The 25,520-nt window shown below is 44.6% G+C and overlaps 1 protein-coding gene across 2 annotated transcripts in view; it reads right to left on the reverse strand.

Moving 5' to 3' along the window:
• Nucleotides 1-725: 725 nt before the first annotated feature.
• Nucleotides 726-25,520, reverse strand: part of LOC140421162 (E3 ubiquitin-protein ligase MSL2-like) — a 32,488-nt gene continuing 7,693 nt past the window's right edge. The window contains exons 1-2 of one of the 2 annotated variants that reach the window (XM_072505618.1): nucleotides 8,560-8,643; nucleotides 726-3,968 (exon numbers count right to left, since the gene is read on the reverse strand). In XM_072505618.1, coding sequence (XP_072361719.1) covers nucleotides 2,962-3,968; nucleotides 8,560-8,569 — 1,017 coding nt within the window. In that variant the 5' untranslated portion in view covers nucleotides 8,570-8,643 and the 3' untranslated portion in view covers nucleotides 726-2,961. Of the gene's footprint in view, nucleotides 3,969-8,559; nucleotides 8,644-25,520 lie in introns of those variants that run through there. The other variant, XM_072505617.1, reaches the window with a different exon arrangement.

Raw genomic sequence — 25,520 nt, forward strand, 5'->3', positions numbered from 1 at the left:
AACAAGAGTTAACGTTTCAAGTCTGTATGGCTCTTCTTCAGAGCTTAAGGGAGGGAGAAATGTGATGGATTTAATACAGTTTAAGAGGGGGTGGAGCATTGACTTACTTGCTGCCTTTACCAACTGAATTAATAGCAAATGGGAAGGTGAGTCATTGGGGGAGTTAGAAACATGTTTTGTTATGAGCAGCTGCCAAGCTGATCCTTTTTTAAAAATCCTTTCCCCATTGCGGAAAATTCTGAAAAACAACAGGGCACAGAAAACTATGAGCAGCATTGTTAAAATAATGCAACAAGTTTTCTTCAAAATTTTAATATTTTTCTTTTTAAATAAATAGGAACCTATTCCATCAATTATTTAAATTTAGGCAAAAAACATGAGCTCCCCTTGTCTATACTACTTCTTAGGTATTATAATGATTGCAAATGAGTTAGTATTCAAAAGGTAACCTGTTTATTGGCCCATAAATAAAGATTATTTGAGGTTTAGTGATTTTATGTTTCAAGGACAGAAGAACAAACATCTCATATTGAGCTTATTAAAATATATTAATGTCTTAAGAGAGTTAAATATAATTTGTCTACTCTATACTTACAATTCAACGATATAAGCCTGGTTATCAAGCAGTCTCTAATCAGTATATTGAATTTTCATTCAAACCCTATATTTAACTTTATAATTCCCAGAAGGGAATGTGAGAAAGAGAGGCAAGCCAAAGTCTTCAATGTATATGAACAGATGTTTTATTGCTGTCCAATAAGATTCAACAACTTACACTGCATCGGATAAATCCGTAGAGGAAATCTCATCAGTACCCATTCACAAATTCAGACATTGGAAAGAACTACATTCAGCACCACTAGAGTTTCACCCCTTTCAGCTCATTTCCTTTCAATGATTTTTATAAATAAGAAAAAAAATCAGAAGGAATTAACTTGAAGGAATAATCAAAACTACCATAAGGCAAACCAGCATATAAAATGACCCATTTTTCCAGCCCCCAAAATCATGTTTTTGAATCTACTCAGCATCCAAGTCAACCACTTTTTCAGGCGCAACTTGACACTCGGATTAGTAGTCAGATTCAATGTTTCATTCCACAAATGCATGTTTCATTTACCAGTACCTTATAATTGGGTGCAAGGGATCAAAGTAGGCATTACAAGCTGTGTTGTGAAGGTGAATGGGAGTTTTAAGATACCCTCACTTTGCTAATGACATTTCAAAATGCCAACCATTCACATTCACTTTTATCCATGGCATATAAGCCAACTTCCATTTTTGGAGGGATTTTTTGAGTCTTCAAAGATCAACTTGTGTGGCTTACATCAATGGTAGTATGTCAGAATGATGAACTCACTTACACATCTTAGATGATAGTAGCTGAAGCACTTACTGAATTAATGTGGCCTACCTATTCGTTCAATTCCTTCATATGATGAGATTGAGTAACTCCATCAGCGTTGGTAATTATAAAAATTAACCTCCCCGAACAAAAAAAAGTTTTGAAAGGAACTGTATCATTATTCATCCATTTTTAAAAAGAAAGTTGCAAAATAAAACTTTAAACTCCTTTTTAAAATGTTTTTGAAAGATCCTGGAAACCAGAGCTTTCCTGCTTCATGTGTACCACTGAAAGCATCATAAATGTATATAGCAGCAACCTTACAGAATTGCTGCAAATGAACAAGTATAAAAATGTGAATTGGCATGCAACAGTGTGCAAGTTTTCATGAAAACTGGAATATCTTGGAAGTGATTTGAATTTGTCTGGCATGATACACATTAAATTATGGATCATTTAGCAACTTCACCTATTAAATCAGAGCCAAAGTGCTATTTGAGCATCGGACGACCTACGTTTGTGGGTTTCATTAAAGATAGTTTGATATTTTGGCTTCGGTAGTCGGGCCACACTAATTTGGTCATAAGGTCTTAAACTTTACACCAGTATAAAGGCTTCATTTTAACATCAAAATAATAATATAAATGCATCCATCTTAAAATTCTTTCAACCTCTTTATCACTTTTTTGAAAAAAAAATTTCGATGCAAACAAAACATAACTGGGTTACTTTAAAACCTGAAATTTCAACAGATGTCAAAAGCATATATTCTAAATAAAGAGAAAATGTTACCCATCAGCAATATTTTCCTGAAAAAATGTCAAAAGTGATTCTAAAATTAATTTACTTTGCTGGTTGATTTTAAAAGGATACCTAAAGATGAAAATTCCTCTTCGATGCAACAGAAAAACATAATTTTCACAACAGTAGAGCCTACACCAAAAGTGGGAGCACTCACATGTAAATGACCAATAACACACAATAGTATAGTTTCAGGAAGGTTAGAACAAATACTTGTGAAAAATAGAACAATTCTGAACTTCCCTTATAATTTTTCAAACATTAAAAGTAGAAACATTGGTACTGGGTCAAAAGGATTTCCCCAAATTGGTTAACTCAAGTGAGTCCATACTTCTAAAGTAACAGGGATTTGCACATGTTCCATTTTAAGATAGATTAAAAATTATTTTGCCTTTGTTGTAAAAGTTACTTCCGTTTTTTTTATTCCATTAGTCCCATCAGTCACTATCTTTCTATTTGATTTCACCATATTTCCTGTTCTTCCTTAGTTTACCCTTCTCCATATTGAATGAAGCTTCATATGAGAAGATGAGCAAACACGATCAACTTCTATTTGTCAGGGAAATATTTTTGATTCCCTCTATTACTTTAAACAATTGGTCTGTTCTGGGATAGGATGTGTGCCATACCCTAAAAAAGGGTAGTAGAAATTCTTTCAAGATGACAATAATAAATCATTTAACAAAATGCCATATAAAACTGCTTGTTCTCTAGGTATATTCAAACTTTTGGCTGTCCTTTTTGAAGCCAAACTGAAATTGGTCAAAACCTGCATAACTGTTTTACAACCTATAGTACCATATCCATTTTTAAAATTATATTTGTTTTGTATGACCTATTGGAGCTGAACTACCAACACTCTTCAGTAATCGGCTCTGCTTATGAGCTATCTCTGGAACAGCGAAAGACTCTAATTTCTTTGTACCATTTTCCATGTAGGAATTGTTACATCCACAGCAGATGCAGTCTAGACAAGACCTACGATTTGCATAACAAGGGCATCTCTGCCCCCTGCAAGTGAGAACACTGGGGGCACATGCTGCACGGCCACATTTACACCCAGGTTTCCCTCTTGGCTTTTTACACACAGATTTCAGTGAATTAGAACATTCTTGATTGCCTAACCTCTTCACAGTTCTGTACTTTGCATTGTAATTTTTAACCATATTCTTCAACCTTTCAGTAACACTAGTGTGTCTATTATCAATTGGCTTGAAATTAAATGAAGTTTTGTCAGATGGTGGTGTGTATGATGTAGAAATTTGCTCATCGGATGCTTGAATGATACTTTTATCCTCAGTACTGTTCACATTACAACCATCATAATTTGTCTGTGACATATTTTGTTTGCAAATCTTTCTAGTAAAGACACTAACTATTTTCTTCCTGTCTTTTATACTGGCATCAGTAAGATCAGTTGGTTGTTTGGAGATGATAGATTTTTGCATCACCTGTACTTGTACAACCTGGAGTGGAGTCAATTTACTTATTATTTTCATAGCTTTATCAGTGCAACACAACAGACTGGATTCCATTTCACCGTTCACTAACATCATGCCCTCTTCTAACAAATTATTTAGGTTAACTGGTGAGGTGTATTTTTCTGAAATATTCTCCAATATAGCACAGTTCGCTATGTAGTCGCAAAGTTTTTTGTAACAAGTTAGAAGAATACGAAGTTGCTCGTTTTTCACAAATATTCCATGATCTTTGCACAAACTGCAGGAAGGCTTCATTTGCATTTTCTGCCCTGTACAACTTTTGCATATGAAATGTTGGCAGACTGACGTTTTTGGACCAATTGGATTTTTCAGTAAATTACCTAAGTCAAAGAGAGAAATTGTACATATTTTGAAGCAGTTTTGACAGGATTGACAAAATAAAAGCTCTGTATTAGACAAAGGGGGGGGGGGCATATAGACTATCTCTATTGAACAAAGAATTGGTCACAATGAGGCAGTTATTAATAAGGTAATTCAGGTTTCTAACTCGCTAGTTCAATACATTTTACAAGTTAGAACATGACACACATAAACCAGCGCAGTAAAAATAGCACATAGTTTTAGTTATCCCATCACAAAATAAGGAATTATGAATAAACTTGAAGGACTAGAAGAGACAACAGGATGATGCCCACCCCCAATGGTCCGTGTTATGATGAAGGACTAGATACCACTGATTTTATCATCATAGAAAGGGTGCACCTGAGATAGATATAATGAGATTGTACAGACAGAAAGACATATTGCAGGTTATTCAGGAATATTATTTTTAAATGAAACTAGAGTGAAAAACTAGGAGTCATAGGTTCAAATGCAAGACCATCAAAGTGTGGAATAAACTTCCAGATATGAGTGAAGAAAGCAAAAACCTTTAAATAATTAAAAAAACTGAATACTGAAATCAGGGGAAATTTGGATCGATCAGGATGGATGAATTCATAGTGGCAAAAAGTCTTCCCCATCTACATTGTGAAGCAGTATTTGGATGCATTGGAAAGTATTCTCAGAGACTAACTAGGATGACTTCAGTATTGTCTAAGTCACATAAATTTCAAATAAGCCTTTTATCGAGTGCGAGGGGAGAAGTAAATAAGCTATTGTAATTTTGACAACATAGAATGATGTAAAATTCACAAGCACTGTACAAGACTAAATACAATTATCCCACACCTAAGAAGTGGACGTGTCAAATTTCCACTCAATTGTTGCTTTATTTTGTTTTTTAAAAAAGAACAGCATCAGTATGTGGATTATTGTGTTATTACACCAAATATTTTTCTTGGTTTTCAGGCCACTCAAGTTGGAGAACTCTTATTCCCTTTTCTTTACCGAGTAAATATTTAAATAAAATGTGATGGACCCAAGGACTAAAAAGAAAATTCTCTGCATTTTGGCTACTGGTTGTATGACAGTCCCTCACCCCTCTGCAAATTGGTCTTTTAAACAAGATTATGTCCTATTCTGTCTACTTAACATGATGTAAAAGATCCCATGCAATTTTAATGTGCAATTTGTAAGTGGATCACATTTCCAAGCCTACATTTATTGTCCTGAGGAGATGGTTGGAGGCCATTTTCTTTAATTACTGCTCTCCCAGAAAACCCAGGATCAATATCTAGCAACATTAAGGGCACAAGGCACGTGGTGAGTACTTTATCACAATTATGCCTTGCAGATGGTGGACATGTCTGGAGGTGAGCCAGTTCTGCAGTGTGCCCAGCCTCTTCTTGTAACCATGGATGTCACTGTGGCTGACCTAGTATTCGTCTGGTTTCTAGTAAATCCTAGGATGTAGATAGTGGCAAAATTTGTGATGATCCTCCTATTGAAGGTTAATAAAATGGTTAGGCGTTTTCTTGGCACATATGACACAAACATTAATTACCACTTATCAACCAGAGCCTCTTGCATCCACATCTGGAACCAGGCAGTTTGGGCAGAAACTGAACTGGGCACTGGTGATTAGGAGTATGGGAGATTGACACAGAAAGATAATTCCCCAGGTTTAACTTGCTTTGCTTCTTGCACATTGGACATACCTGGGCAATTTTCTACCCTGTCGAATCAATAGCAGTGTCATAGCTGCAATGGAACGGCTTAGCTAAAGTGATGACTAATTCTGGTAAACAGAAAATGATAACCACTTTAATTAAGCTCATGATTTATTCCCTTCATTCGCCAACACTCAAGTTTCTAGCCTATACTATTCTAACTCTTTTTCTCATGCCAGCACCAAACAGAAAATTAAGGGTGGGATTTTCTGGACCCATTCGCCACGGGTGCAAATCCTGCTATGGCTGCTAACTCTTGCGAGAGGGCCATAATGGGATTTTCCCCGGGGAAATCTCAGAATGAGATCTTCACCAACCTCTGCCGTCGGCATAATCAGGTTCACGGCCAGCGAGGGTGTGAACCTGATTACCATCAGTTTTCATGTATTTAAATATGCCCAAGCGGTTGTCATGAAGTAACAGCAGTAACATGAATTTAACCTGCCCAGCAGCAGGTAGAAATCATTTTTTAAAATATGTTTATTGAGTTATAAAATATGAATAGTAACAATATTAACAAAGTAGTATACATAATTATACAGTTACAGAATCAAAGTGAATAACAAATATATTGGTTTAAGCAACTATGATATTTACACTACCCCCTTATAACCTAACCCCCCTCTCAACCATATCCAGTTCATTAAAGAATTAAATGAATGGCCGCCACCTCTGGTAGAACCTTCTCATCGAGCCTCTAATGGTATACTTAATCTTCTCCAGATGTCGGAACGCCACCATGCACCTTCCATTTATACGAATGCCTTAGGTGGGATAGGAGATCTCCAATTAAGCAATATTCGCCTCCTGGCTATTAAAGAGGCAAAGCAGAGGACGCCCGCCCTTACCCCTGAATGGAATGCTGGAGAGTCCGAGACTCCAAATATTGCTACCAGAGGGCAAGGTTCCAGGGCCACCCGTAAAATCTTAGAGATTGTATCAAAAAGGAAACTCAGTAACTGGCAAGCTTAGGACAAGACCAAAACACGTGCCTTTGGTTAGCTGGTGTAAGGGAGCAGCAATAACACTTGTTCCCCACATCGCAAAAGAATCCACTCATCCTCACATTAGTCCAATGTATTCAATGCAATACTTCAAACTGAATCAAACTTAGTCTGGTGAACGATGAAGTGGAATTTACCCTGTAGGGGCTTCCCTCAAAGCCTCCTCAGTAGGTACAGAGCCTAGCTCCTGGACCCATTTCTCCGTTACTCTATCCAAAGGGGCAGGATCTGGAGAAAGGATAAGGCTTTAGAGGTTTGAGATAGACCGTCTGTTCTGTTGTGCCAAGAACAGGACCTTCAACAACAAGGAAGAGGGTGGGGTCAGGGGGAAGGAATAAAAAGAATTTAGGTGAGAAATCTCAAATTTGAAAGAAACAAAAAAGGTTGGAGCTGGTCGAACTTTGTCGATGAGTCTCTCAAGGCTGGCAAAACGTCCTTCTAAAAACAAGTCCCTGAAGTGCACAATACCTCTTCCCACCCCCAACAAAGACCTGAATAATGGGACCAAGCCCAAAGGCACATTTAGGTGACTGTAGCAGATTGGGACAAGCGAAGACAGTGAGAGAAGGTTGAAGTGATGCCGGAACTGCTTCTGAATCCTGAGGGAGGAGATCACTAGGACTTGAGGAATGACTCGCAGAGAAGGGTAGCAGTGCAGTGTTGATGGCATGTAGGGAGGAGATTGTGGTGCAAGGCTGAGTCTCCATTCTACCCCAATTCGAGCCAGAGTCACTAAGCCATTGCAGGATCTTCTGTATGTTGGCAGCCCAATAATAAAACAGGAGATTCGGGAAGGCTGAACCTCCCAATACCAGGGGTGGGATTCTCCGACACCCCCCACCCCCCCCGGACGGGTCGGAGAATCGCCGGGGGCTGGCGTGAATCCCGCCCCGGCTGTGTCCCGAAGTCTCCGCCACCAGAGGTTCGGCGGGGGCGGGATTCGCGCTGCGCTGGTCGGCGGGCCCACCCCCGCCGATTCTCCGGCCCGCGATGGGCCGAAGTCCCGCTGCTGGAATGTTTGTCCCACCAGCGTGGATTAAACTATCTTTTGAACGGCGGGACAAGGCGGCGCAGGCGGGCTCCGGGGTCCTGGGGGGGGGGCGATCTGGCCCCGGGGGGTGTCCCCACGGTGGCCTGGCCCGCGATCGGGGCCCACCGATTCGCGGGCGGGCCTGTGCCGTGGGGGCACTCTTTTTCTTCCGCCTTTGCCATGGTCTTCACTATGGCGGAGGCGGAAGAGACCCCCTCCCCTGCGCGGGGATGACGTCAGCAGCTGCTGACGCTCCTGCGCATGCTTGGAACCGCGTTGCCCAGCAAAGACCTTTCGGCCCTGGCTGGCGTGGCGCCAAGGCCTTTCCCGCCAGCCGGTGGAGCGGAAACCGCTCCGGCGCGGGCCTAGCCCCCTTCCGCACCCTTGGGGCGGCCCGACGCCGGAGTGGTTCCCACCATTCCATCACGCCGGGACCCCCCGCCCCGCCGGGTAAGGGAGAATCCCGCCCCATGTCTCTCTCAAGCAGAGCATTGCCTGCCCAGATAAAAGCTGAAATTAATTTGTTAACTGTAATAAAAATGATTTGGACAAGAAAATGGGAATACATTGAAATAAAAATAGAAACCTTAGGAGCACATTCATCTTGATAGTTTGGATTCTGCCTGCAAGAGTCAAAGGAAGATTACTCCATCTCTGTAAGGCCACTTTGACAATACCGAATAAGTGCCTAGAAAAGTTGTTTGTGGAGCAAAGCCCAATTATGGGCTATGCAGATTCCCAGGTATCGGAATTTAGAGGGCGAGACAAAATGGCAGTGAACTAAGTTGAGCCTCTCTGGCTGATGGATTCACTCAAAAACACTCACTTTTATGCATATTTAATTTGGACCCTCAGAAGGTGCCGAATATTGTGAGTATCCTCATTATGTTGTCTACTGAGGAGGCCAGGTCTGTAATATAGAAATAGATCATCAGTGTATGGCAGCACGGTAGCATTGTCCCAGGTTCGATTCCGGCTTGGGTCACTGTCTGTGCGGAGTCTGCACATCCTCCCAGTGTGTGCCAATGTTTCCTCCGGGTGCTCTGGTTTCCTCCCACAGTCCAAAGATGTGCAGGTTAGGTGGATTGGCCATGATAAATTGGCCTTAGTGTCCAAAATTGCCCTTCGTGTTGGGAGGGGTTACTGGGTTATGGGGATAGGGTGGAGGTGTTGACCTTGGGTAGGGTGCTCTTTCCAAGAGCCGGTGCAGACTCGATGGGCTGAATGGCCTCCTTCTGCACTGTAAATTCTATGTATAGAGACCTGGTGCTCCACTCCCTCCTGGTATTTACCATTCAACACATCTGATGACCTCAGCACTATCGAGAGGGGCTCACTAGCTAGTGCAAAGTGCAACGGGGAAAGAGGAAGAAAAAAATGAAAGGACTGCCTCCATATCTTTTTACTGTCCAGTGCCCCTGCTGAATGGAAAATATTCTGAGGAAACCGTGCTCGTACGAATGTTGTCTTTCAGGGACATCATTTTTATATAGCACAGATTTCATCCCGTTGAAAGCTGTCCTCTTCTGTCAGGTCAGCACTGAGGTCTTGATACACCCGAGCGGAGTGTCCTTCCCATTTTGTCTCCCAGTGTTCCTTGACTCATCAAAGGACCTATTCCTTCTTCTTGAAGTTGTGGAATCTAATTATTCCCGCATGTGGGGGTTCCCCAGCACGAGGTCTCGGTCGCAGTGTGAGACGAGAACGGTAGCTCCGGATAAGAATGTGAAGACTCCTTTGCCCACCATTTTGGTCAGCATGTTGGAAAAATATTTTGATGGGGTGATGCCCACCATCCCCTCTGGCAAACCCATGAGGCAGATATTCTGCCTTCGTGACCTGTTTTCTAGGTCATTCAATTTGGCCGTTAAATTTTTCATCGTCTCCATTACTGAAAACAGGCCGGTGGCGCAGTGGGTAGCACTGCTACCTCACGGCGCCGAGGTCCCAGGTTCAATCCCGGCTCGGAGTCTTTGTCCATGTGGAGTTTGCACATTCTCCTCGTGTTTGCGTTGGTTTCGCCCCCACAACCCAAAGATGTGCAGAGTAGGTGGATTGGCCACGCTAAATTGCCCCTTAATTGGAAAAAATGAATTGGGTACTCTGAAATTATGAAAAAAAAGAAAGGACTGCCTCCATATGTTTTTACTGAAACCCCAAATGCTTCCATAACTCGACTCATAATTTCTAATTTATTTGATACCTGGGCCAGGCCTTCATCCACAGATCTTTTCACCTCTTCTGCCAGGTTCTGATGGTATTTTCTTAGTTCAGCCACATGGGTTGCCCTGGGAGGAGGGGGAGCCCGCCTTCGCCATTTTAGCACCCGCCGAATCTTGTGAGGCCTCCGAGTCCAAACATCCCAATTTCTTCCTGTTCTTGATCTTATTAGCCATGATTTGTATATCAGCAGCGGGATTCTCTGTTTCTGAGACTAAATGTTGACGCCAGCGCAGAATTCATGGAGTTCCACGACAGCAAAACTGGATCGATTCTGCAATTGTTAGGGGCTAGCACCCTCCTGGGAGTCTGAGCTCCCCCGCCCTCCCCCTGACCCTCCTCATCACTGTCACCCCAGGGATTCGATGGGACCGTGTGATGGGATGGCTAGCCCACATGCAGCGATCACCAGGTGGGTTATGGAAGGTGCAGACATTGTCAAACGATGCGGAGCACCAGAGCTCATCAGAGTGGGTTGTCATCATCCTCCATCCGATATACCAGACCCGTGTGTTACTGCCAACCCAGGGCCTGCACCCCCTAGTGCAGCAGATATGTATCACAGAGGAGGTTGTAGGTGAGGGGCTGGCCATGGTTGGGATGTGGTGTCCGCGCCCCTGGCCAGTTCCCCCCCACCCAGTTGGTGAACCTGGAGGCGATCAGAGCTTTGGTCCTGGCGCACAGGTCGTGCGGCCTCCCCTGCCTGCCTGGGCTCCATGCCCTGCCCATCCTCCTCAGTCGACGAGGGCTGGCGTCCCTGCTCCTCCTCCAGCACATCGCCACTCTGCTGCGCCACGTTGTGGAGGACACAGCAGGCCGCCACGATGCGGGCCCCTCCACAACAGTCCAGGCACCTGAACCGCATCTTCAGGAGGCCAATGCACTGCTCAATCCCGCTCCTGGTAGCTGTATGGGTGTCATTGTAGCGGGTCTCCGTGGCAGTCTGTAGCCTCCGGATAGGCATCATCAGCCACGACAGTGGATAACCACTGTCACCCAGGAACCAACCCACCCAGCCATGGGGCATCTCGAACATGTCAGGAATCGTCGAGTATGCCAGGATGAAGGCAACGTGCACACTGCCAACATTGCTGGTTGAATTCCAATATCCATTGGCTGCAGAGGGTGAATGACCGAGCATGGTGTGTACCCCGTGCCCAACCAGGTCCAACGGGCTACATGGTGGCCCTGGTTGGCATCATGGACCCATCGCCGCACCCCTGGCCCCGTCGTTGCCTGGCACCATGGGGGCCTCTGGGGATATGTGGGGATGCCAGCAGTGGTGGTGGGACTACTGAAACCCGGAGGCTGGCGATGGGATGGAGGGGGAGCACGGAGGCCCCCAATGCTGGCAACGGTGGTGCGGGGTTGAAGCCCCGATTCCGACAATGGTGGGGCTGTGGGGGGAGGGGGGACTTGAGATCAGGGTCCCCTTTAAAATTTGGATCCCGATCTTTGTAGAGCTGGGGTCTATGAGGTCCCGCCCAAGTGACGGCACAAACCACGCCCCACTTTTTTTTTAAAAGTGCCTGAAGATCTGGAGGGAAAACTTGGCTTTTTACTCTGGGAAGAAATACGCTGGTGTTCAGTTAGAACCTGACACTTCGCCATTTTTTGGTAAAATTCTGCCCTAAATTAGTACAAGGTTACTACCATGAGGAGCAAAGGAACATTCTTCCACTTTCTTTGAAATCAGTACAGAGATACAAGCCAATTACTGTGGATACTGGAATCTGAAACAAAAACAGAAAAAAAACTGGACAATCTCAGCAGGTCTGACAGCATCTGTGGAGAGAGAAGGCAGCGAACATTGAGTATTGGTTACTTTTGTCAAAAAGATCAAAGATGTCCTGACACACAAAATTGAACGGTGCAAGCAGAAGTTAAAAGCAATCACAGTTCATGACCTGACATTCTTCCTCATTTCTTAACGTGATAGTGAATGTCAAAACATTAAAAATCTGTAAAGTTCTACAACCAAAATATTGAAGCCAATTTCCAGCACAACAGGGAGAAAATGCTCATAAATTTGAACTCAGTCCACTATGAAAATGGTTAGTGAAAGCACACTTGTTACATTAATTAGCTTTGTTGTAGAATGGTACTGAGAAACTCTATTCCTGAGAGGTCCATGACATGGACACAGCGGAAGTGGAATAAGCTCTAGTTTCCCTTGTAATTTTTAATTAACAAAGAATTAATGCAGTAACAAGATGTACAACCAGCTTATTCATGTGTTTAAAGTTTTGTTTTAGAATTATAATATGTAATTGCTGTGCACTGGTGAATTTGTTTTGCGGCTGAAACCCTCACCTGCGGCAAAACTACTCAACGCTTTTCTGACTAACACTCCCACATGCAGCTTCCATAAACTTGAATTAATCCAAAACATTGTTGCTCATATCCTAATTTGCAGCAACTCCCATTCACCAATCAACCCAATGACACATGGTCCAGTAATTTTATTTTAAAATTCTCAGCTATGTATTCAAATCCCCAAGTAGCTTCGTCTGTCCATATCTCTTAACCTCCACCAACCCACAAACCTCAAGAGAACTCTGCCTTCCACAATTTTTTGCCTTGTGCACCCCAGATTTTCTGCAATCCACCATGCATGGCATTGCCTTCAACTGCATCAGCCCTAAAATTTAGCATTACCTATCTAAACCTCTCCTCTTCTTACTGTAACTCTTCGACTAAGGTTTTGGTCACTTATCCTCGTTTATAAAGCATAACACAGAATACACAGCACAAAAACAAGCCATTAAGTCCAACCAGTGTATGCAAGCATTTATGTTCCCTCAGGCCTCCTTCCATCCTCTCATCTAACTCAATTGCAAGACTTTCTGTTCCCTTCTCCCTCATATATCTATCTAGCTTCCCCTTAAATACATGCATACCATGAGCCTAAATTATTCCAAGTGCTACTGTGTTCTCATTTCCTCACTCCCCAGGAAGACATTTCTGATTTCCCAATTGGGTTTATTAGTAACTATTTCATATTGATTGTCCTCTGTGTTAGGAAAACAAAGGTAGTTTTAAGGGATTTATTGTATTGGTAAACATTATAAATAAGGTATAATTTTAAGCGGATTTAATTTAATGTTCTGGTGCCTGGAAGATTAACCTATAGTTAATGCTGGACAGAGGTATTTGAATGTGTGGGGATTGGTTAAGTTTCAACTGTGTTTTCATTGTGCTTAGAAAGAGTTATAGCGTGAGGAATAAATAAACCAGTAGTTGCATTGCAACTGGGACCTTTCGAAGTCTTAGTTTAGCCAAATTGATTGTGGTTGGAGACAGGACACTGGAGAATGAAAAGCTCTCAACTATGGCAGGAGAAGCTGAATAGGACAAGTGAGTTGCAGAGAAGCAAGCTTCCTAAAGAATAAGATACAATCCAGATAATCAGGGAATTGGGGCAGAAAACAGAGACCAAGATACTGCTCTGAAGAATTCAAGGAAGAGCAAACAACATGTTCTGAGTTAACGAGACAATTACAGTAAGTAGATTTAAAGTGGGACAGCAGGCTTCAGAGGGAGATAAACCGTTTGACGTCACTTTAATAGTCTGGGAATTAAGAGTTAAAGCAATTGTGAACAGTTTGCACAGCAGACAAGACAAAGAAATCCTAAAGGAGTTGGTATAAAATCCTGGACTGGATTAGTTTGTTAAAAGTGAAACCAAACGATTCCAGGGGCGGAGCATTCGCTGGAAAGGTGGCTCTCCTCTTGAAAATTTGGAAATTGGCACGTTTTAGCCCGGAAATAGACTACTAAGTCAGCAACACCCCCGCCCTCACCTCCCTCATCCAAGAGCATCACAGACACAAAGAGATGCTCAAAGAACCAAAGGGACGGCAGAATCAATAAAAGTATGGCGAGGAATGAACGGGTAGCGAAATGGAGCCGGTTGCAGTCGATCAGGTCAGGTCGCCGACACACACGCCAGACTACCCAACAAGCCAGTGGATAGAGCTCCTAACACTAGAGCTCCTCAAACACAGGGGCACAATGAAGTTGGAGATGATGGCGATGGTGAAGGCAGTGGTCGTGGATCCCCTGGCCCCCCTTCAAGGAGGCGCTGGAAAAGACGGAGCAGCTGTTGGAGGTGGAGCAAGCGATGATAAAGGAGCTCGAAAAAACAGCAATGAAACAAAGCGACTGGATCGCCCCATTGGAGACACAGGTGGCAAGGTTTGTGGCAACTCAAGGAACGCTTAAGGGGAAGGTAGATCAGGAGAACCCACTGTGCCACCAGAACCTCTGCATTGTACACCTGCTGGAGGGCAGAAACCCCACGAAGTACTTCGCCCAGATGCTGGACAAGCTGGTCGGGGGTGGGGGAAACTTCCCCAAACCCCCTAATGTGGACAGGGCCCACAGGTCACTCCAGCCGAGGCCAAAAACGGGAGAGTAACCACGGGCCATCATTACCAAGCTGCATCGGTTCCAGGATAGAGTGGATCTTGAACTGGGCAAGTCCCACAAGGTCCTGTAAATGGGAGGGACACTCGATCCATGTGTACCTGGACATGGCCAAATGGGTGGACGTGGCCAAATGCCAGGCTGAATTCAATGCAGGCACGGTGGCCTTGTACAAGAGTACGGTACAGTTCAGGGTGTTGTACCCGTCCAAGCTATGGGTAACCTCCCAGGGTAAAGAACATAATTTTACCGCACCGGCCGAAGCAGACGAATATGTGTGGAGACACGGGCTACAAAAGTAGCAGCAATGAGGACAAAAGACAATTGTGCGGAAGAAAGCTGCCTCACTTTCAATTTGTAAGTCCCACGAAGGAGGGCGAGAATGCAGTAAGGCTGAAAAACTTGATGGGGGGGGTGACACAACGGGATGGGGGGGTAAAGATTGCTCCCAGGGAAGAGAGCCACCACACTAGCAAGCAGGCTAGCACAGAAGTATGGGGAAATGGGGGGCCACAGTACAGCACATCATGGATAGCCCCAAACAAAGTTAAACTCCAGAGTGCTGGGCACAGCAACATGGTGACTATAGTGAAGACGGTCATCTTGGATAGCATCCAAACAAAAGGAAACCCTAGAGTGCAGGGGTGTATTCGCAAGGTAAGTATGGTTTACCCCGCGCTGGGGGTGGGAGAGAATACAGAAAACCCCCCCATCAGCAGTCATTGGAACGTCAGGGGACTTAACGGCCCAATGAAAAGATCCAAAGTCTTTACCCATCTGAAAAGCCTGAGGGCCGATGTAATCTTCCTCCAAGAGACGTGCCTGAGGGAGGACCAACTGAGGGTAAGAAAGTAGGACAGACATACCGATCATGCTACGGGACGAGGGCTAGGGGGGCCATACTGCTCAGTAAGGACGCGTTCAAAGTGACAAAGATAGTTACGGACCCAGGGGGCGGTATGTCGTGGTTAGCGGTGTCCTGGAAGGGGTACCAGTGGTCCTCATAAGTATGTATGCTCCCAGCTGGGACGACACAAAATGCATAAAGAAAACCATGGCAGAAATCCCCAATGTAGACTACCACCGACTCATTATGGGGGGGGGGGGCTTTATTCCAATACCTGGGGATCCATATACTCCACGACTGGTCACGGATGATAAATCTGGTAGAGGATGTTAAAAGGGGCCTGCAGAAGTGGGACTCACTCCCACTCTTCCTGGCGGAGTGTGCAGACAATCAAGATGAACGTGCTGTCCAGGTTCCTCTTCCTGTTCAGATCCATTTTCATTCCCAAGGTATTTTTCACCACATTCGATAAACTAATCCTGGCATTTTTGTGTGTGTTGGGGGAAGGTGTAGCCAAGGATAAAGAAGGTCCTACAGAGAAAGATAGGAGGCCTGGCTCTCCTTAACCTCCAGTTCCACCACTAGGTGGCTACCGCAGAAAGGGTACAGCGATGGGTCAAGGAACCGGGAGCAGAGTGGTTCAGAATGGAGGAGAGCTCCAGCACAGGGACATCCCTCCAAGTGTTGGCGACAACCACACTCCCATCCCGCCCAGCCAGATACTCAAAAAAGCTCAGTGGTAGTGCCCATGCTTCGAACGTGGAACCAAATGCGAATACACTTCAAACTGACCGATGGCCACCATAGCCCCTATCTGTAAAACCACAGGTTCACCCGTACAGCAATGGACGCCTCCTTCAAAAGGTGGAGACAGGACGAGGGGATACTAACAGTTAGAGACATGTACAAGGATGGCAGATCAGCGATCCTGGGGAAACTCACGGACAAGTTCCAATTCCCAAAAGGGAACGAACTAAGGTACATACAGATCAAAAATTTCCTCCACAGGGTAATGACAACATTCTCCCAGGTACCAGGATGCTCATGACTAGATATACTACTGAACCAGGGCAAACTAGGATGGGACCTGTACGGACGTGTATGGACGACTGTTAGACGAAGTACGCTCACCCCTGGACGAGACAAGAAATAAATGGGAGGAAGAGCTAGGCAGGGAAATAGGGGGAGGACTGGATCAAAGCACTATTCCAGGCAAACTTCACGTCCACGTGCGCAGGGCTGAGCCTATCGCAGTTGAAGGTAGTGCACAGGGCATACCTAACCAGTACTAGAATGAGAGGGTTCATCCCAGAGGTGGAGAACAAGTGTGAACGGTGCCAGGGGGGCCCGGCCAACCACACCCGCATGTTCTGGTTGTGCCCCATACTTGTCAGGTACAGGGCATCCGTATTCGAGGCCACATCCTGGGTAGTAAGAGAGTGGAGCCGTGCCCACTATGCGGTCTTCAGTTATCAGAACAGCCAGAGCTCTTCATGGGGAGGGGAGCCAACGCCCTAGCCTTTGCCTCCCTGATTGCCTGCCGGAGGCTTCTGCTAGGCTGGCGATCAGCAGCACCACCACCCAAGGCTGCAGACTGGCTGTCCGACCTGGCTTAATTTCTCTGGAAGGGAAAATAAAGTACGCCATGCAAGGGTCGAAGTAAGGCTTCCACAAAATGTGGAGGCTGTTCACCACCCTGCTCTAAGACCTGTTCGTAACCAGCACCCAATAAAGCGGGTGGGGGTGAAAGAGTCGGGGACCTAGGACAAGGCAGGAAAAAAGGAAGAGAAAGCAGGGGGTTGAGGTTGGAGTAAGAGGCATTGGGAAACACAGGACAGGTAGAGGAGGAGAGAATCGCAAAGGACAAAAGGACAGCAAGAGAAAGAGCGAACCAGGCAGACACAGCCCGCGCCCCCTCCCCCCCGGCTAAATGTCAGGGGGCAACCAAGATGGGGGGCAGGCTGCATAGGAGCAATGGCCTATCACCAAGGGTGCCCCTCCAAACTGGGACCCCCCTCCCAGGGGAGCACAGCCAACTATTGGCTGAGTGGGCATACCTTGGGCCACCGTCAGGCCCAGTAAGCGATCAATAACATCCTTTTTTCTTTCACCTTTTTCCCCGTTTGTTTGCAAATTATTTTCTGAACGACAGTGGTTGTAGCTACACCTTCGATCTTGTCTTATGTAAAATATATTTCAAAATGTTAATAAGCTAATGTTAATAATGTTAATAATGTTTAAAAAATGTAATAAGTGAAACAAAAGCTTTGTTTTAGTGTCACTTGGAAAACCTAGTCTGGATTTCAGAATGCAAACCACTAATGCAAAGCAGTCTTATGAGATTTTAAAATGTGTTCTTGGAGTGGAGTTCGGAAACTCTGTCAATCCTAAAACCTGTGTGTAATATTTAAACTAAAGGAAGAGTAAAGGAGTATTGCATAATAATCCAATTTTTCATGCTTAGGGTAAATGTTTTTGTCTTGTTAAAACGAATTAGCGGTTCGGTGACTGTTCCTCCAGGTTTTATGAAAAAAAAGTAAACGTTACGGTCTTTTGAGCTAGTGTTATTCCATTCTGGGAAATGCCCGTCCAGTTATAACATCAACTGGGATCGTAACCGTGTCTGCTCTTCCTCACAAGTGGAAACATAGGCCGTGATTTTCCAGTCTTGCCAGTGGCGGGCATCACTGTGGACAAGACAGGAACATTTGGAGAACAGATTTCACTTTCAGGGACAAAAGTCACTTTTAGTGATCAGATAAATTTTTGATTTTCGGCTGCTCTCCAAATTTCTCATCACACCTGAGACATTGTTCGCCACTGGCAGAACCATAAAATTCCAGCCATACTCTATGGGTGGGATTTTCCTTCCTCACTGGCATGTTTCACAGTAGCAGAGGTGGCCTGTCATTGGCCAGATCTTCTGGTCCTGCCGTTGGAAACGGTGTATACACCCCTCACCGCCAGGAAACCTGCAGCGGAGGTTAACCGCCGGTGGGAACGGCTGGAAAATTCCAGCCTATGTGTCTACAATATTAAACCATTTCATAATATGGTATAAACTCAATTGGCTGTTACATATTTACAGAAGAACCTTCAAGGTGTAGGTCAGCCTTAGCAGTCATCTACATACCCATTGGAATCCTTCTTCGGATGATGAACATGGTCATCTTCGTCTCAAAGGGCAAACAAGATAGCTAAGTGGGCAGAGCAGTAAGTACTAACCCAGGAGTATTGTAATAAAGGTTTGATACAACTATGAGAGGACTAAAACCTCATATTTTTGTAAAATATGTATCGATATCCTCATTGCTTTTTCTAAGATTTTAAAATACAAATACCTTTTAAAATGGCTCATTTTATAGAATTAGCATTTCATAGAATTTACAGTGCAGGAGGCCATTCGGCCCATCGAGTCTGCACCCTACCCAAGCCCACACCTCCATCCTATCCCCATAACCCAGTAACCCCACCCAACACTAGGGGCAATTTAGCATGGCCAATCCTCCTAACCTGCACATCTTTGGACCGTGGGAGGAAACCGGGGCACTCGGAGGAAACCCACGCACACACGGGGAGAACGTGCAGACTCCGCACAGACAGTGATCCAAGCCAGGAATCGAACCTGGGACCCGGGAGCTGTGAAGCAATTGTGCTAACCATCATGCTACCGTGCTGCCCTAAGTCTGTCTATGACTTCCCCAAACAAAAGGAGCTATCTGACAGCATCAAAGAAACTTGCATCTCATTATCCCTGAAGACACTAATGAGCTGCACAGATCAAATTCAGAGAGTTATACAAAGGCCATCTGCATTTCAAAACCCAGGTTGATCAGAGTCTACTTATGTTAGGATATGGCCCGCAACCTTCCTCTCAAGTCTTAATGGTTGAGGCACTTAATCATCTCAGGGTCCCAGATGAGGATACACATCCCTTGTCAAAGGCAATGTGAAGAGGTGGGAGTCACGTGACATGGACTTCTAACTGGTGAAACCAATTATATTGCCTTGCTGGACTGCAAATTCAGTCTTCCATTTTACCATCTAACTAGCATTTTCACAGAAGAGCTCTACCCAGATTGAATACCTGGTGGAACATCTGTCTCATTGCCTACAAGACTGGTTCATCTCTGCTTGTCTATCTCATTATGTGAAGTAAACACCACCAGAAAAGCTAATTTTACCGCATCGGTTTTCAGCCCATCAACTTCAGTGAAGAAATTCCATATCAGATTTTGATTCTGTATTCTGGACCCACATGAATCAATATTTCCTTTCTCTGTGATCCCTGCAATGTAAATCTTTTCACAATCTGAGTGCGTGTGCATTTAAACCAGTGTTTTTCAAACTTTTCCCCCCAGGATCCACTTTTGCCAATCAGCGACATTCTGGACCCACGCCAGCCGACCTTCGGGACATTTGCCATGTTCGCTTACCTTTAATGTGAAAGGGGAACCCGCTTGGTCCTCACGATCTCATTCCAATCACGTTCACATGAGGAGAGGGCAATGCGCACATCAGGTGCAGACTTCAGCCAGTTCTTTTGTGAGAATGGAAAATCCAATCTCGCACATGTAGGTCGTTGTGAAGGGTTATAACAACAAAATGCTTGTTTTATTCAGCACTCCCTCCTGGGAGTATCCAATTACTCCCGAATTCTGACAGACCTTTGGCATGTTTTTAATGTGCTGTCACGGGTCATGTACAGCAACTTAGTCTTAATTGGAATCGGCGAAGTTAATTACTGATTCAAGGGTCTCAACCTCAAAAGGAATTTTTCACCCACCAATTCTCTTTTCATTTGCCAGCACTTCCCTACATACAACACACATGGGCTCTGCATCCTTATTTGCATTGGCACAATTGACAAAACCATACTATGGTGATATGCATCACTGTAAATACACAACGGGTTAATGTAAATACACTACGACTGAGTAAACACTAGAGGGAGCACCAGAGACATCATGACCTGCAGACATACAGCTAATGAATACATAGAATAGGACATGACCAATGGGCAGTGATGACACCCAGAGGTGACACTACAAGGGGGCATTACACAACCCATATATAAGGACAGGGCACACATGCTCTGTCTCTTTCCACAGGCGACACTTAGAGAGGACAGGGGCAGATCAGAAGCATCACACCCACCACGTGGCTTAGAGCAGACTGGTTAGTTAGACTGAGTTACTATAGCAAGATTAGCAGGAGTCGAACTCATAGAGAACTGTGCTAATGGTTCAATAAATCATATTGAACTTACTTCAACGTCTGAAGTATAATTTGGCCAAAGCTACATCGAGTTGCAGCCTGTGTTATCCCAGAGTACATAACACAACATGGTACCAGTAGTGCCTGTTGAATCTATATAGTTCAACTCAGCAAGATCAGTGACTACCAGCAACAGAACCCAGGCAAGATGATCGAGATTCCGGTTCCTCAGCAGCTCAGGTACCACGGCAATCTCAGTGCCAACTGGCGTGCATTCATGCAGAGATCTGAGATTTACGTGGTAGCATCCGACCTAGATGGTGTGGCTCATGCTGAGAAGATGGATCTTCTACTCACCACTGCAGGTGAAAGTGCAACAGAAATCTTCAACTCCTTCAAGTACTCCAAAGGGCAGGACAAGAGAGACTTCCAGACAGTCCTGGACAAGTTTGAAAACTACTGTGAGGTGAACACAACAGAAATCGGTAAAACTGGTGCCTATACTCACCACGAGGCAAAGGTAGGCTTGCATTGGCAGCCATCTTGCGCAAGGAGCCGCACATGCGCAGTTCCCGAGAAGACGCGAACCGGCGAAAGTGTTTTGCGCATGCACGGCTTGTTGCGAAAAAGCGCACAGTGAAGGAAAAGCGACCTGCGCATGCGCAATCCATTCCTACGCTCTATGTCACAAGTGTCATGACGTCAGAGGCCCCGGACCACGCCCACTTAAAGGGGAAATGTCCGAAAATAGTGAAACAAAATTTTAAAGCCAGAAAACACAATTCTTTCACCTGGAACGACAGCACAACGCCTGAACTTCGACCAGTAGCTGAAAGTAACCTCCGCAGAACCCTGCAACAAGCAGTTAGCACCGTCCTAAGAGATGATTTAGTCCTTAAAGACTACGACTCAAGATGATGATTTCATCATTGGACATGGCAATCTCAGTACCAAATCCAAACCGCAACGAGATGTGTTGCACATTGAAGCATCCGACAGTCATGGACGAGTTCATCGGATTTGAGGACCCTCAGCCCAGCATATATGACATCCTGACCCAGGAGTACAGAATTCTGCTGCGGCCTGACGCCAAGAGACAGAGAGTGGTCCACGCAACACGAAGAGTTCCCGACTCCGCACAGAAAGCGATGACAGACTCCACAGCGAGACCACTGAGAACACAGAAAGATTCCACAGCGAGACCACTGCACGACTCCGTTGAGAGTGCACAGATCGACTCCACAGTGAGACCACTGCATGAGTCCACACAGGGAACAAAGCCAGACTGCACAGAGAGAACGATACAAGCCTCCACAGCGAGCTCGTTGACAGACTCCACAATGGAAGCAACGCAAGACTCCAGAGCGCAGTCGTTGCATGAACAAGACCATGAAGGTCTAGCAACCTTATCTGAGCAACCAGCAGCAGACGATGCAAGTCTGCCACGCTCAAGTGCACAGCAAGACGACTATAACAGTCTACCACGCTCTCGTGAACAAAAAAATGACTATGAGTCTACCCAGATTATTTGAGCCACCAGAAGAAGACTCTGACAGTCTACCCAGCTCATCTAACTGACAAGAAGACACTGAAGGTCTACCTACTGTATGTGCGACAAGTGACAAAGGCTTCACAATTCCGATACAAGATGTGCGACATTTCAGCGAGACTGACAGATCTCAGCTAGTATGTACAGAGGCACTCGACAATCAAAGTGAGGCTACTAGTGACTCCAGTGACACCACGTTAATTCAAACCTCATCTACTCAAGCCTCTCCACAAGAACCTGAAATGACTCCAGACGGGGAGCATCAAGAAACCAAAGGTGATTCAGGTGAACCAGAAAGGGCTCCAGACGGGGAGCATCGACAAGCCAAAGATGACTCAAGTGAACCGGACATGACTGTAGACGGGGAGCACCGAGGAATCAGAGACAGCACGCTCAATGAAACAGCAGATGCCACAAAGGACACTGACACAAGTAACTTTGTGAAGGACTCAAATTCTCCACTTGGTGTGGCCATTGAGCGCAACAAACACAACAAAACCTACAAAAACAACAAGAGTACCAGAGGCAACAAACACAACAAGCACGTCAATAACAATGACAACAACAATAGAACAACAACTAGTACAACATGGTACAACTCTGCCCATGAAGGACAATGTTACTGCTCAGCTCAGAACAATGGCGAGAGTGCAGACATACCATGGCATGTCAACGCATCGTACCAATTCACTTTTGCTACACAACGGACAAGCAAACCAGCTTTCAAGAAAGATGTCACCAAGAATTGCTACCACAAGCATAAAAAGAGTCCACCTCAGACAATGAAGTGATTTGACCATTTGAACACCTCCTGATGACTTCTTGGTTACATAAACACAGGAACACTGACGGCATTCACAAGGATGACAACATCAACATTGACACTTCCATAACAGCACAAGAAAGTCACTCGACCATGTAAATTCATGAACTTTGGACTCATAACTATTATTTGGTATTGTATAATCCTCAATGTCACCATAACTATTATTTGGTATTGTATAATCCTCAATGTCATCATAACAAATTTTTGATCTTGTATCGTCATCAGTCATCATAAATTATACATGTCATCATTTATTTACTTGTTTTTGTTCAATTTTTCTTTAACACTGTACAGAAAATATGTAACAAAGGAAAAAGGGATGTGGTGATATGCATCACTGTAAATACACAAGGGGTTAATGTAAATACACTACGACTAAGTAAACACTAGTGGGAGCACCAGAGACGTTATGACAAGCAGACATACAGCTAATGAACACATAGAATAGGACACGACCAATGGACAGTGAAGACACCCAGAGGTGACACTACCACAAGGAGGCATTACACAACCCATATATAAGGACAGGGCACACATGCTCTGTCTCTTTCCACAGGCGACACTTAAGAGAGTAGGACAGGGGCAGATCAGAAGCATCACACCCACCACGTGGCTTAGAGCAGACTGGTTAGTTAGACTGAGTTACAATAGGAAGATTAGCAGGAGAGTCGAACTCATAGAGAATTGTGCTAATGGTTCAATAAATCACATTGAACTTACTTCAACATCTGGAGTATCTTTTGGTCAAAGCTGCATCGAGTTGCAGCCTGTGTTATCCCAGATACATAACACAACACATACCTCAAGAAATCATCTTTATACTGCTTTGTTCCCAAGTTGTGTTTCTTCTTTGTAGGCTGTCCACCAGAGACCCTGGAACTCTGTACAGACTAACACTAGTACTGCTCTGTCCTGCCATGGATTCTCCTGAGTAGCACTCTCCAGTAGACTCAGATATGACATCCTGGCCAGTAGGTACACTGCCTATTTGTGGCTCTGGACACCTCTTCCTTGTGTAAAAAAAAAAAAATTCATCTTCACAATCTTCTTGCCTGATTTGCTAGCAGCTAGAAAAGGAAAGAATCTCTCCGTAATTTGGCGCCAAAAGCACGTACTTACAGGGCGCTTGACTTCAACTGTACATGCAGGCCGCGTGACCTGCTCATTGCTGCCGTTTATGGTCAGAAGACTGCACACAGCCTCATTTCTCTGTTCTGATCATTTATTGAGAAGTGTCAGCATGACATCGAGAGTTATAATGTCTCTGCTCCTTTTACCCAATCTGTCTCCCGCTGAACTTGCTGCGTTTCGTTCTCTCAGGTTCAACACTGACTTTATCATCAAACCTGTTAACAAGGGTGGTACACTTGTTGTCTGGTGTACTGACCTCTAGCCTGGACTGGTAGGGCAACAACTCTCAGGGCGGAATTCAAATGGAAAAATGTATAAGTTCATTTGCAGCTGGTTTTTCAGGGAGTTTCCCGCCGGAGGTTCCCCGGTGCTATACAATGACACTAGTCACATTTTTGGGCCCTGAGTAGTTTCTCATCGGTTTAGTCCACACTTCCTTTCATGGGCATGGCCCCTGATCCTTGACACCACCACACTGGCAGTGCTCCTGCCAGCTTGGCAGTGTCACCCTGGCAGTGTCAGGGTGGCTGTGCCAAAGTGACCGTATTCCAGGGAGGGGGCCAGGGAGCCAGCCTGCACTATCCCTGACCACCCAGGGTCCTCCAATGGCCCAGGAGGCTAATTAGCTCACCATTGGCAGACGACTGCAGTGTTTTGAAATGAACTTTCAGAAACTCTTTCTGCACCTTTTACCTTATTCTTTACAGCTATCCCTCATTTAGCATTCCAGCTGTATTCTTAAAAACAAATGGCATGCTAAACGAAATCACATTCCTATAAAAAAATACAATAAGGGTGTTACATTTCTGACCTGTAATTTTGACATTTGAGATCTCTTGCAAGGCGGCAGTGGCTTGAACTGCTGCCTCACAGCACTGAGGACCCGGGTTCGATCCCAGTCCCTGGTCAGTTTGTGTGGAGTTTGCACATTCTCCCCGTGTCGGTGTGGGTTTCACCCCCACAACCCAAAGGTGTGCAGGTTAGGTGTTGGCGCACAGCTTAGAGGCAACATAGGTGCCAGGAGATCTTTAATGTTCACCTGAGCGCAATTAATTTCAACAAGTTGGCACTTTTTAAAATACAATTCCATATGAATATTTTAATTACGGGTACACAAATATTCAAAGATGTAAATTTCAAGATCTAATATTTGTACTTTTAAGTTTGAGACATGCCTGGACACAGCATTTTGACCCATCTATATGTAACTGCAGGGTGAACATCACTGGTATTAGGAATAATTCTGGATGCTGCATTAAAAATGTTACGCTAGTACATTCTAATATTGGGTGCAAGTGTGTTTTTCCAGTGGTATATTGAGTTATGTAAAACAAGTCAATTAACTTGTGACCTAAAGGAACAACATAGAGAGACAGGATAATCACAAACCGGAGAGGTCTGGGTGCATATTCATAAATCCTTCAAGATGGCAGGGTTAGTTGTTAAACTAGTTAAGAAAGTGTATGGGATTCTTGGCTTTCAAATAGAGACACTGAATATAAAAAGGAATTCACGGTGAACTTTTATGAAGCACTGGTTACAGAGTCAGGGGTCTACAGCACAGAAAAG

This window comes from Scyliorhinus torazame, chromosome 5 (assembly GCF_047496885.1).
Source record: "Scyliorhinus torazame isolate Kashiwa2021f chromosome 5, sScyTor2.1, whole genome shotgun sequence".
Classification (NCBI taxonomy): Eukaryota; Metazoa; Chordata; class Chondrichthyes; order Carcharhiniformes; family Scyliorhinidae; genus Scyliorhinus; species Scyliorhinus torazame.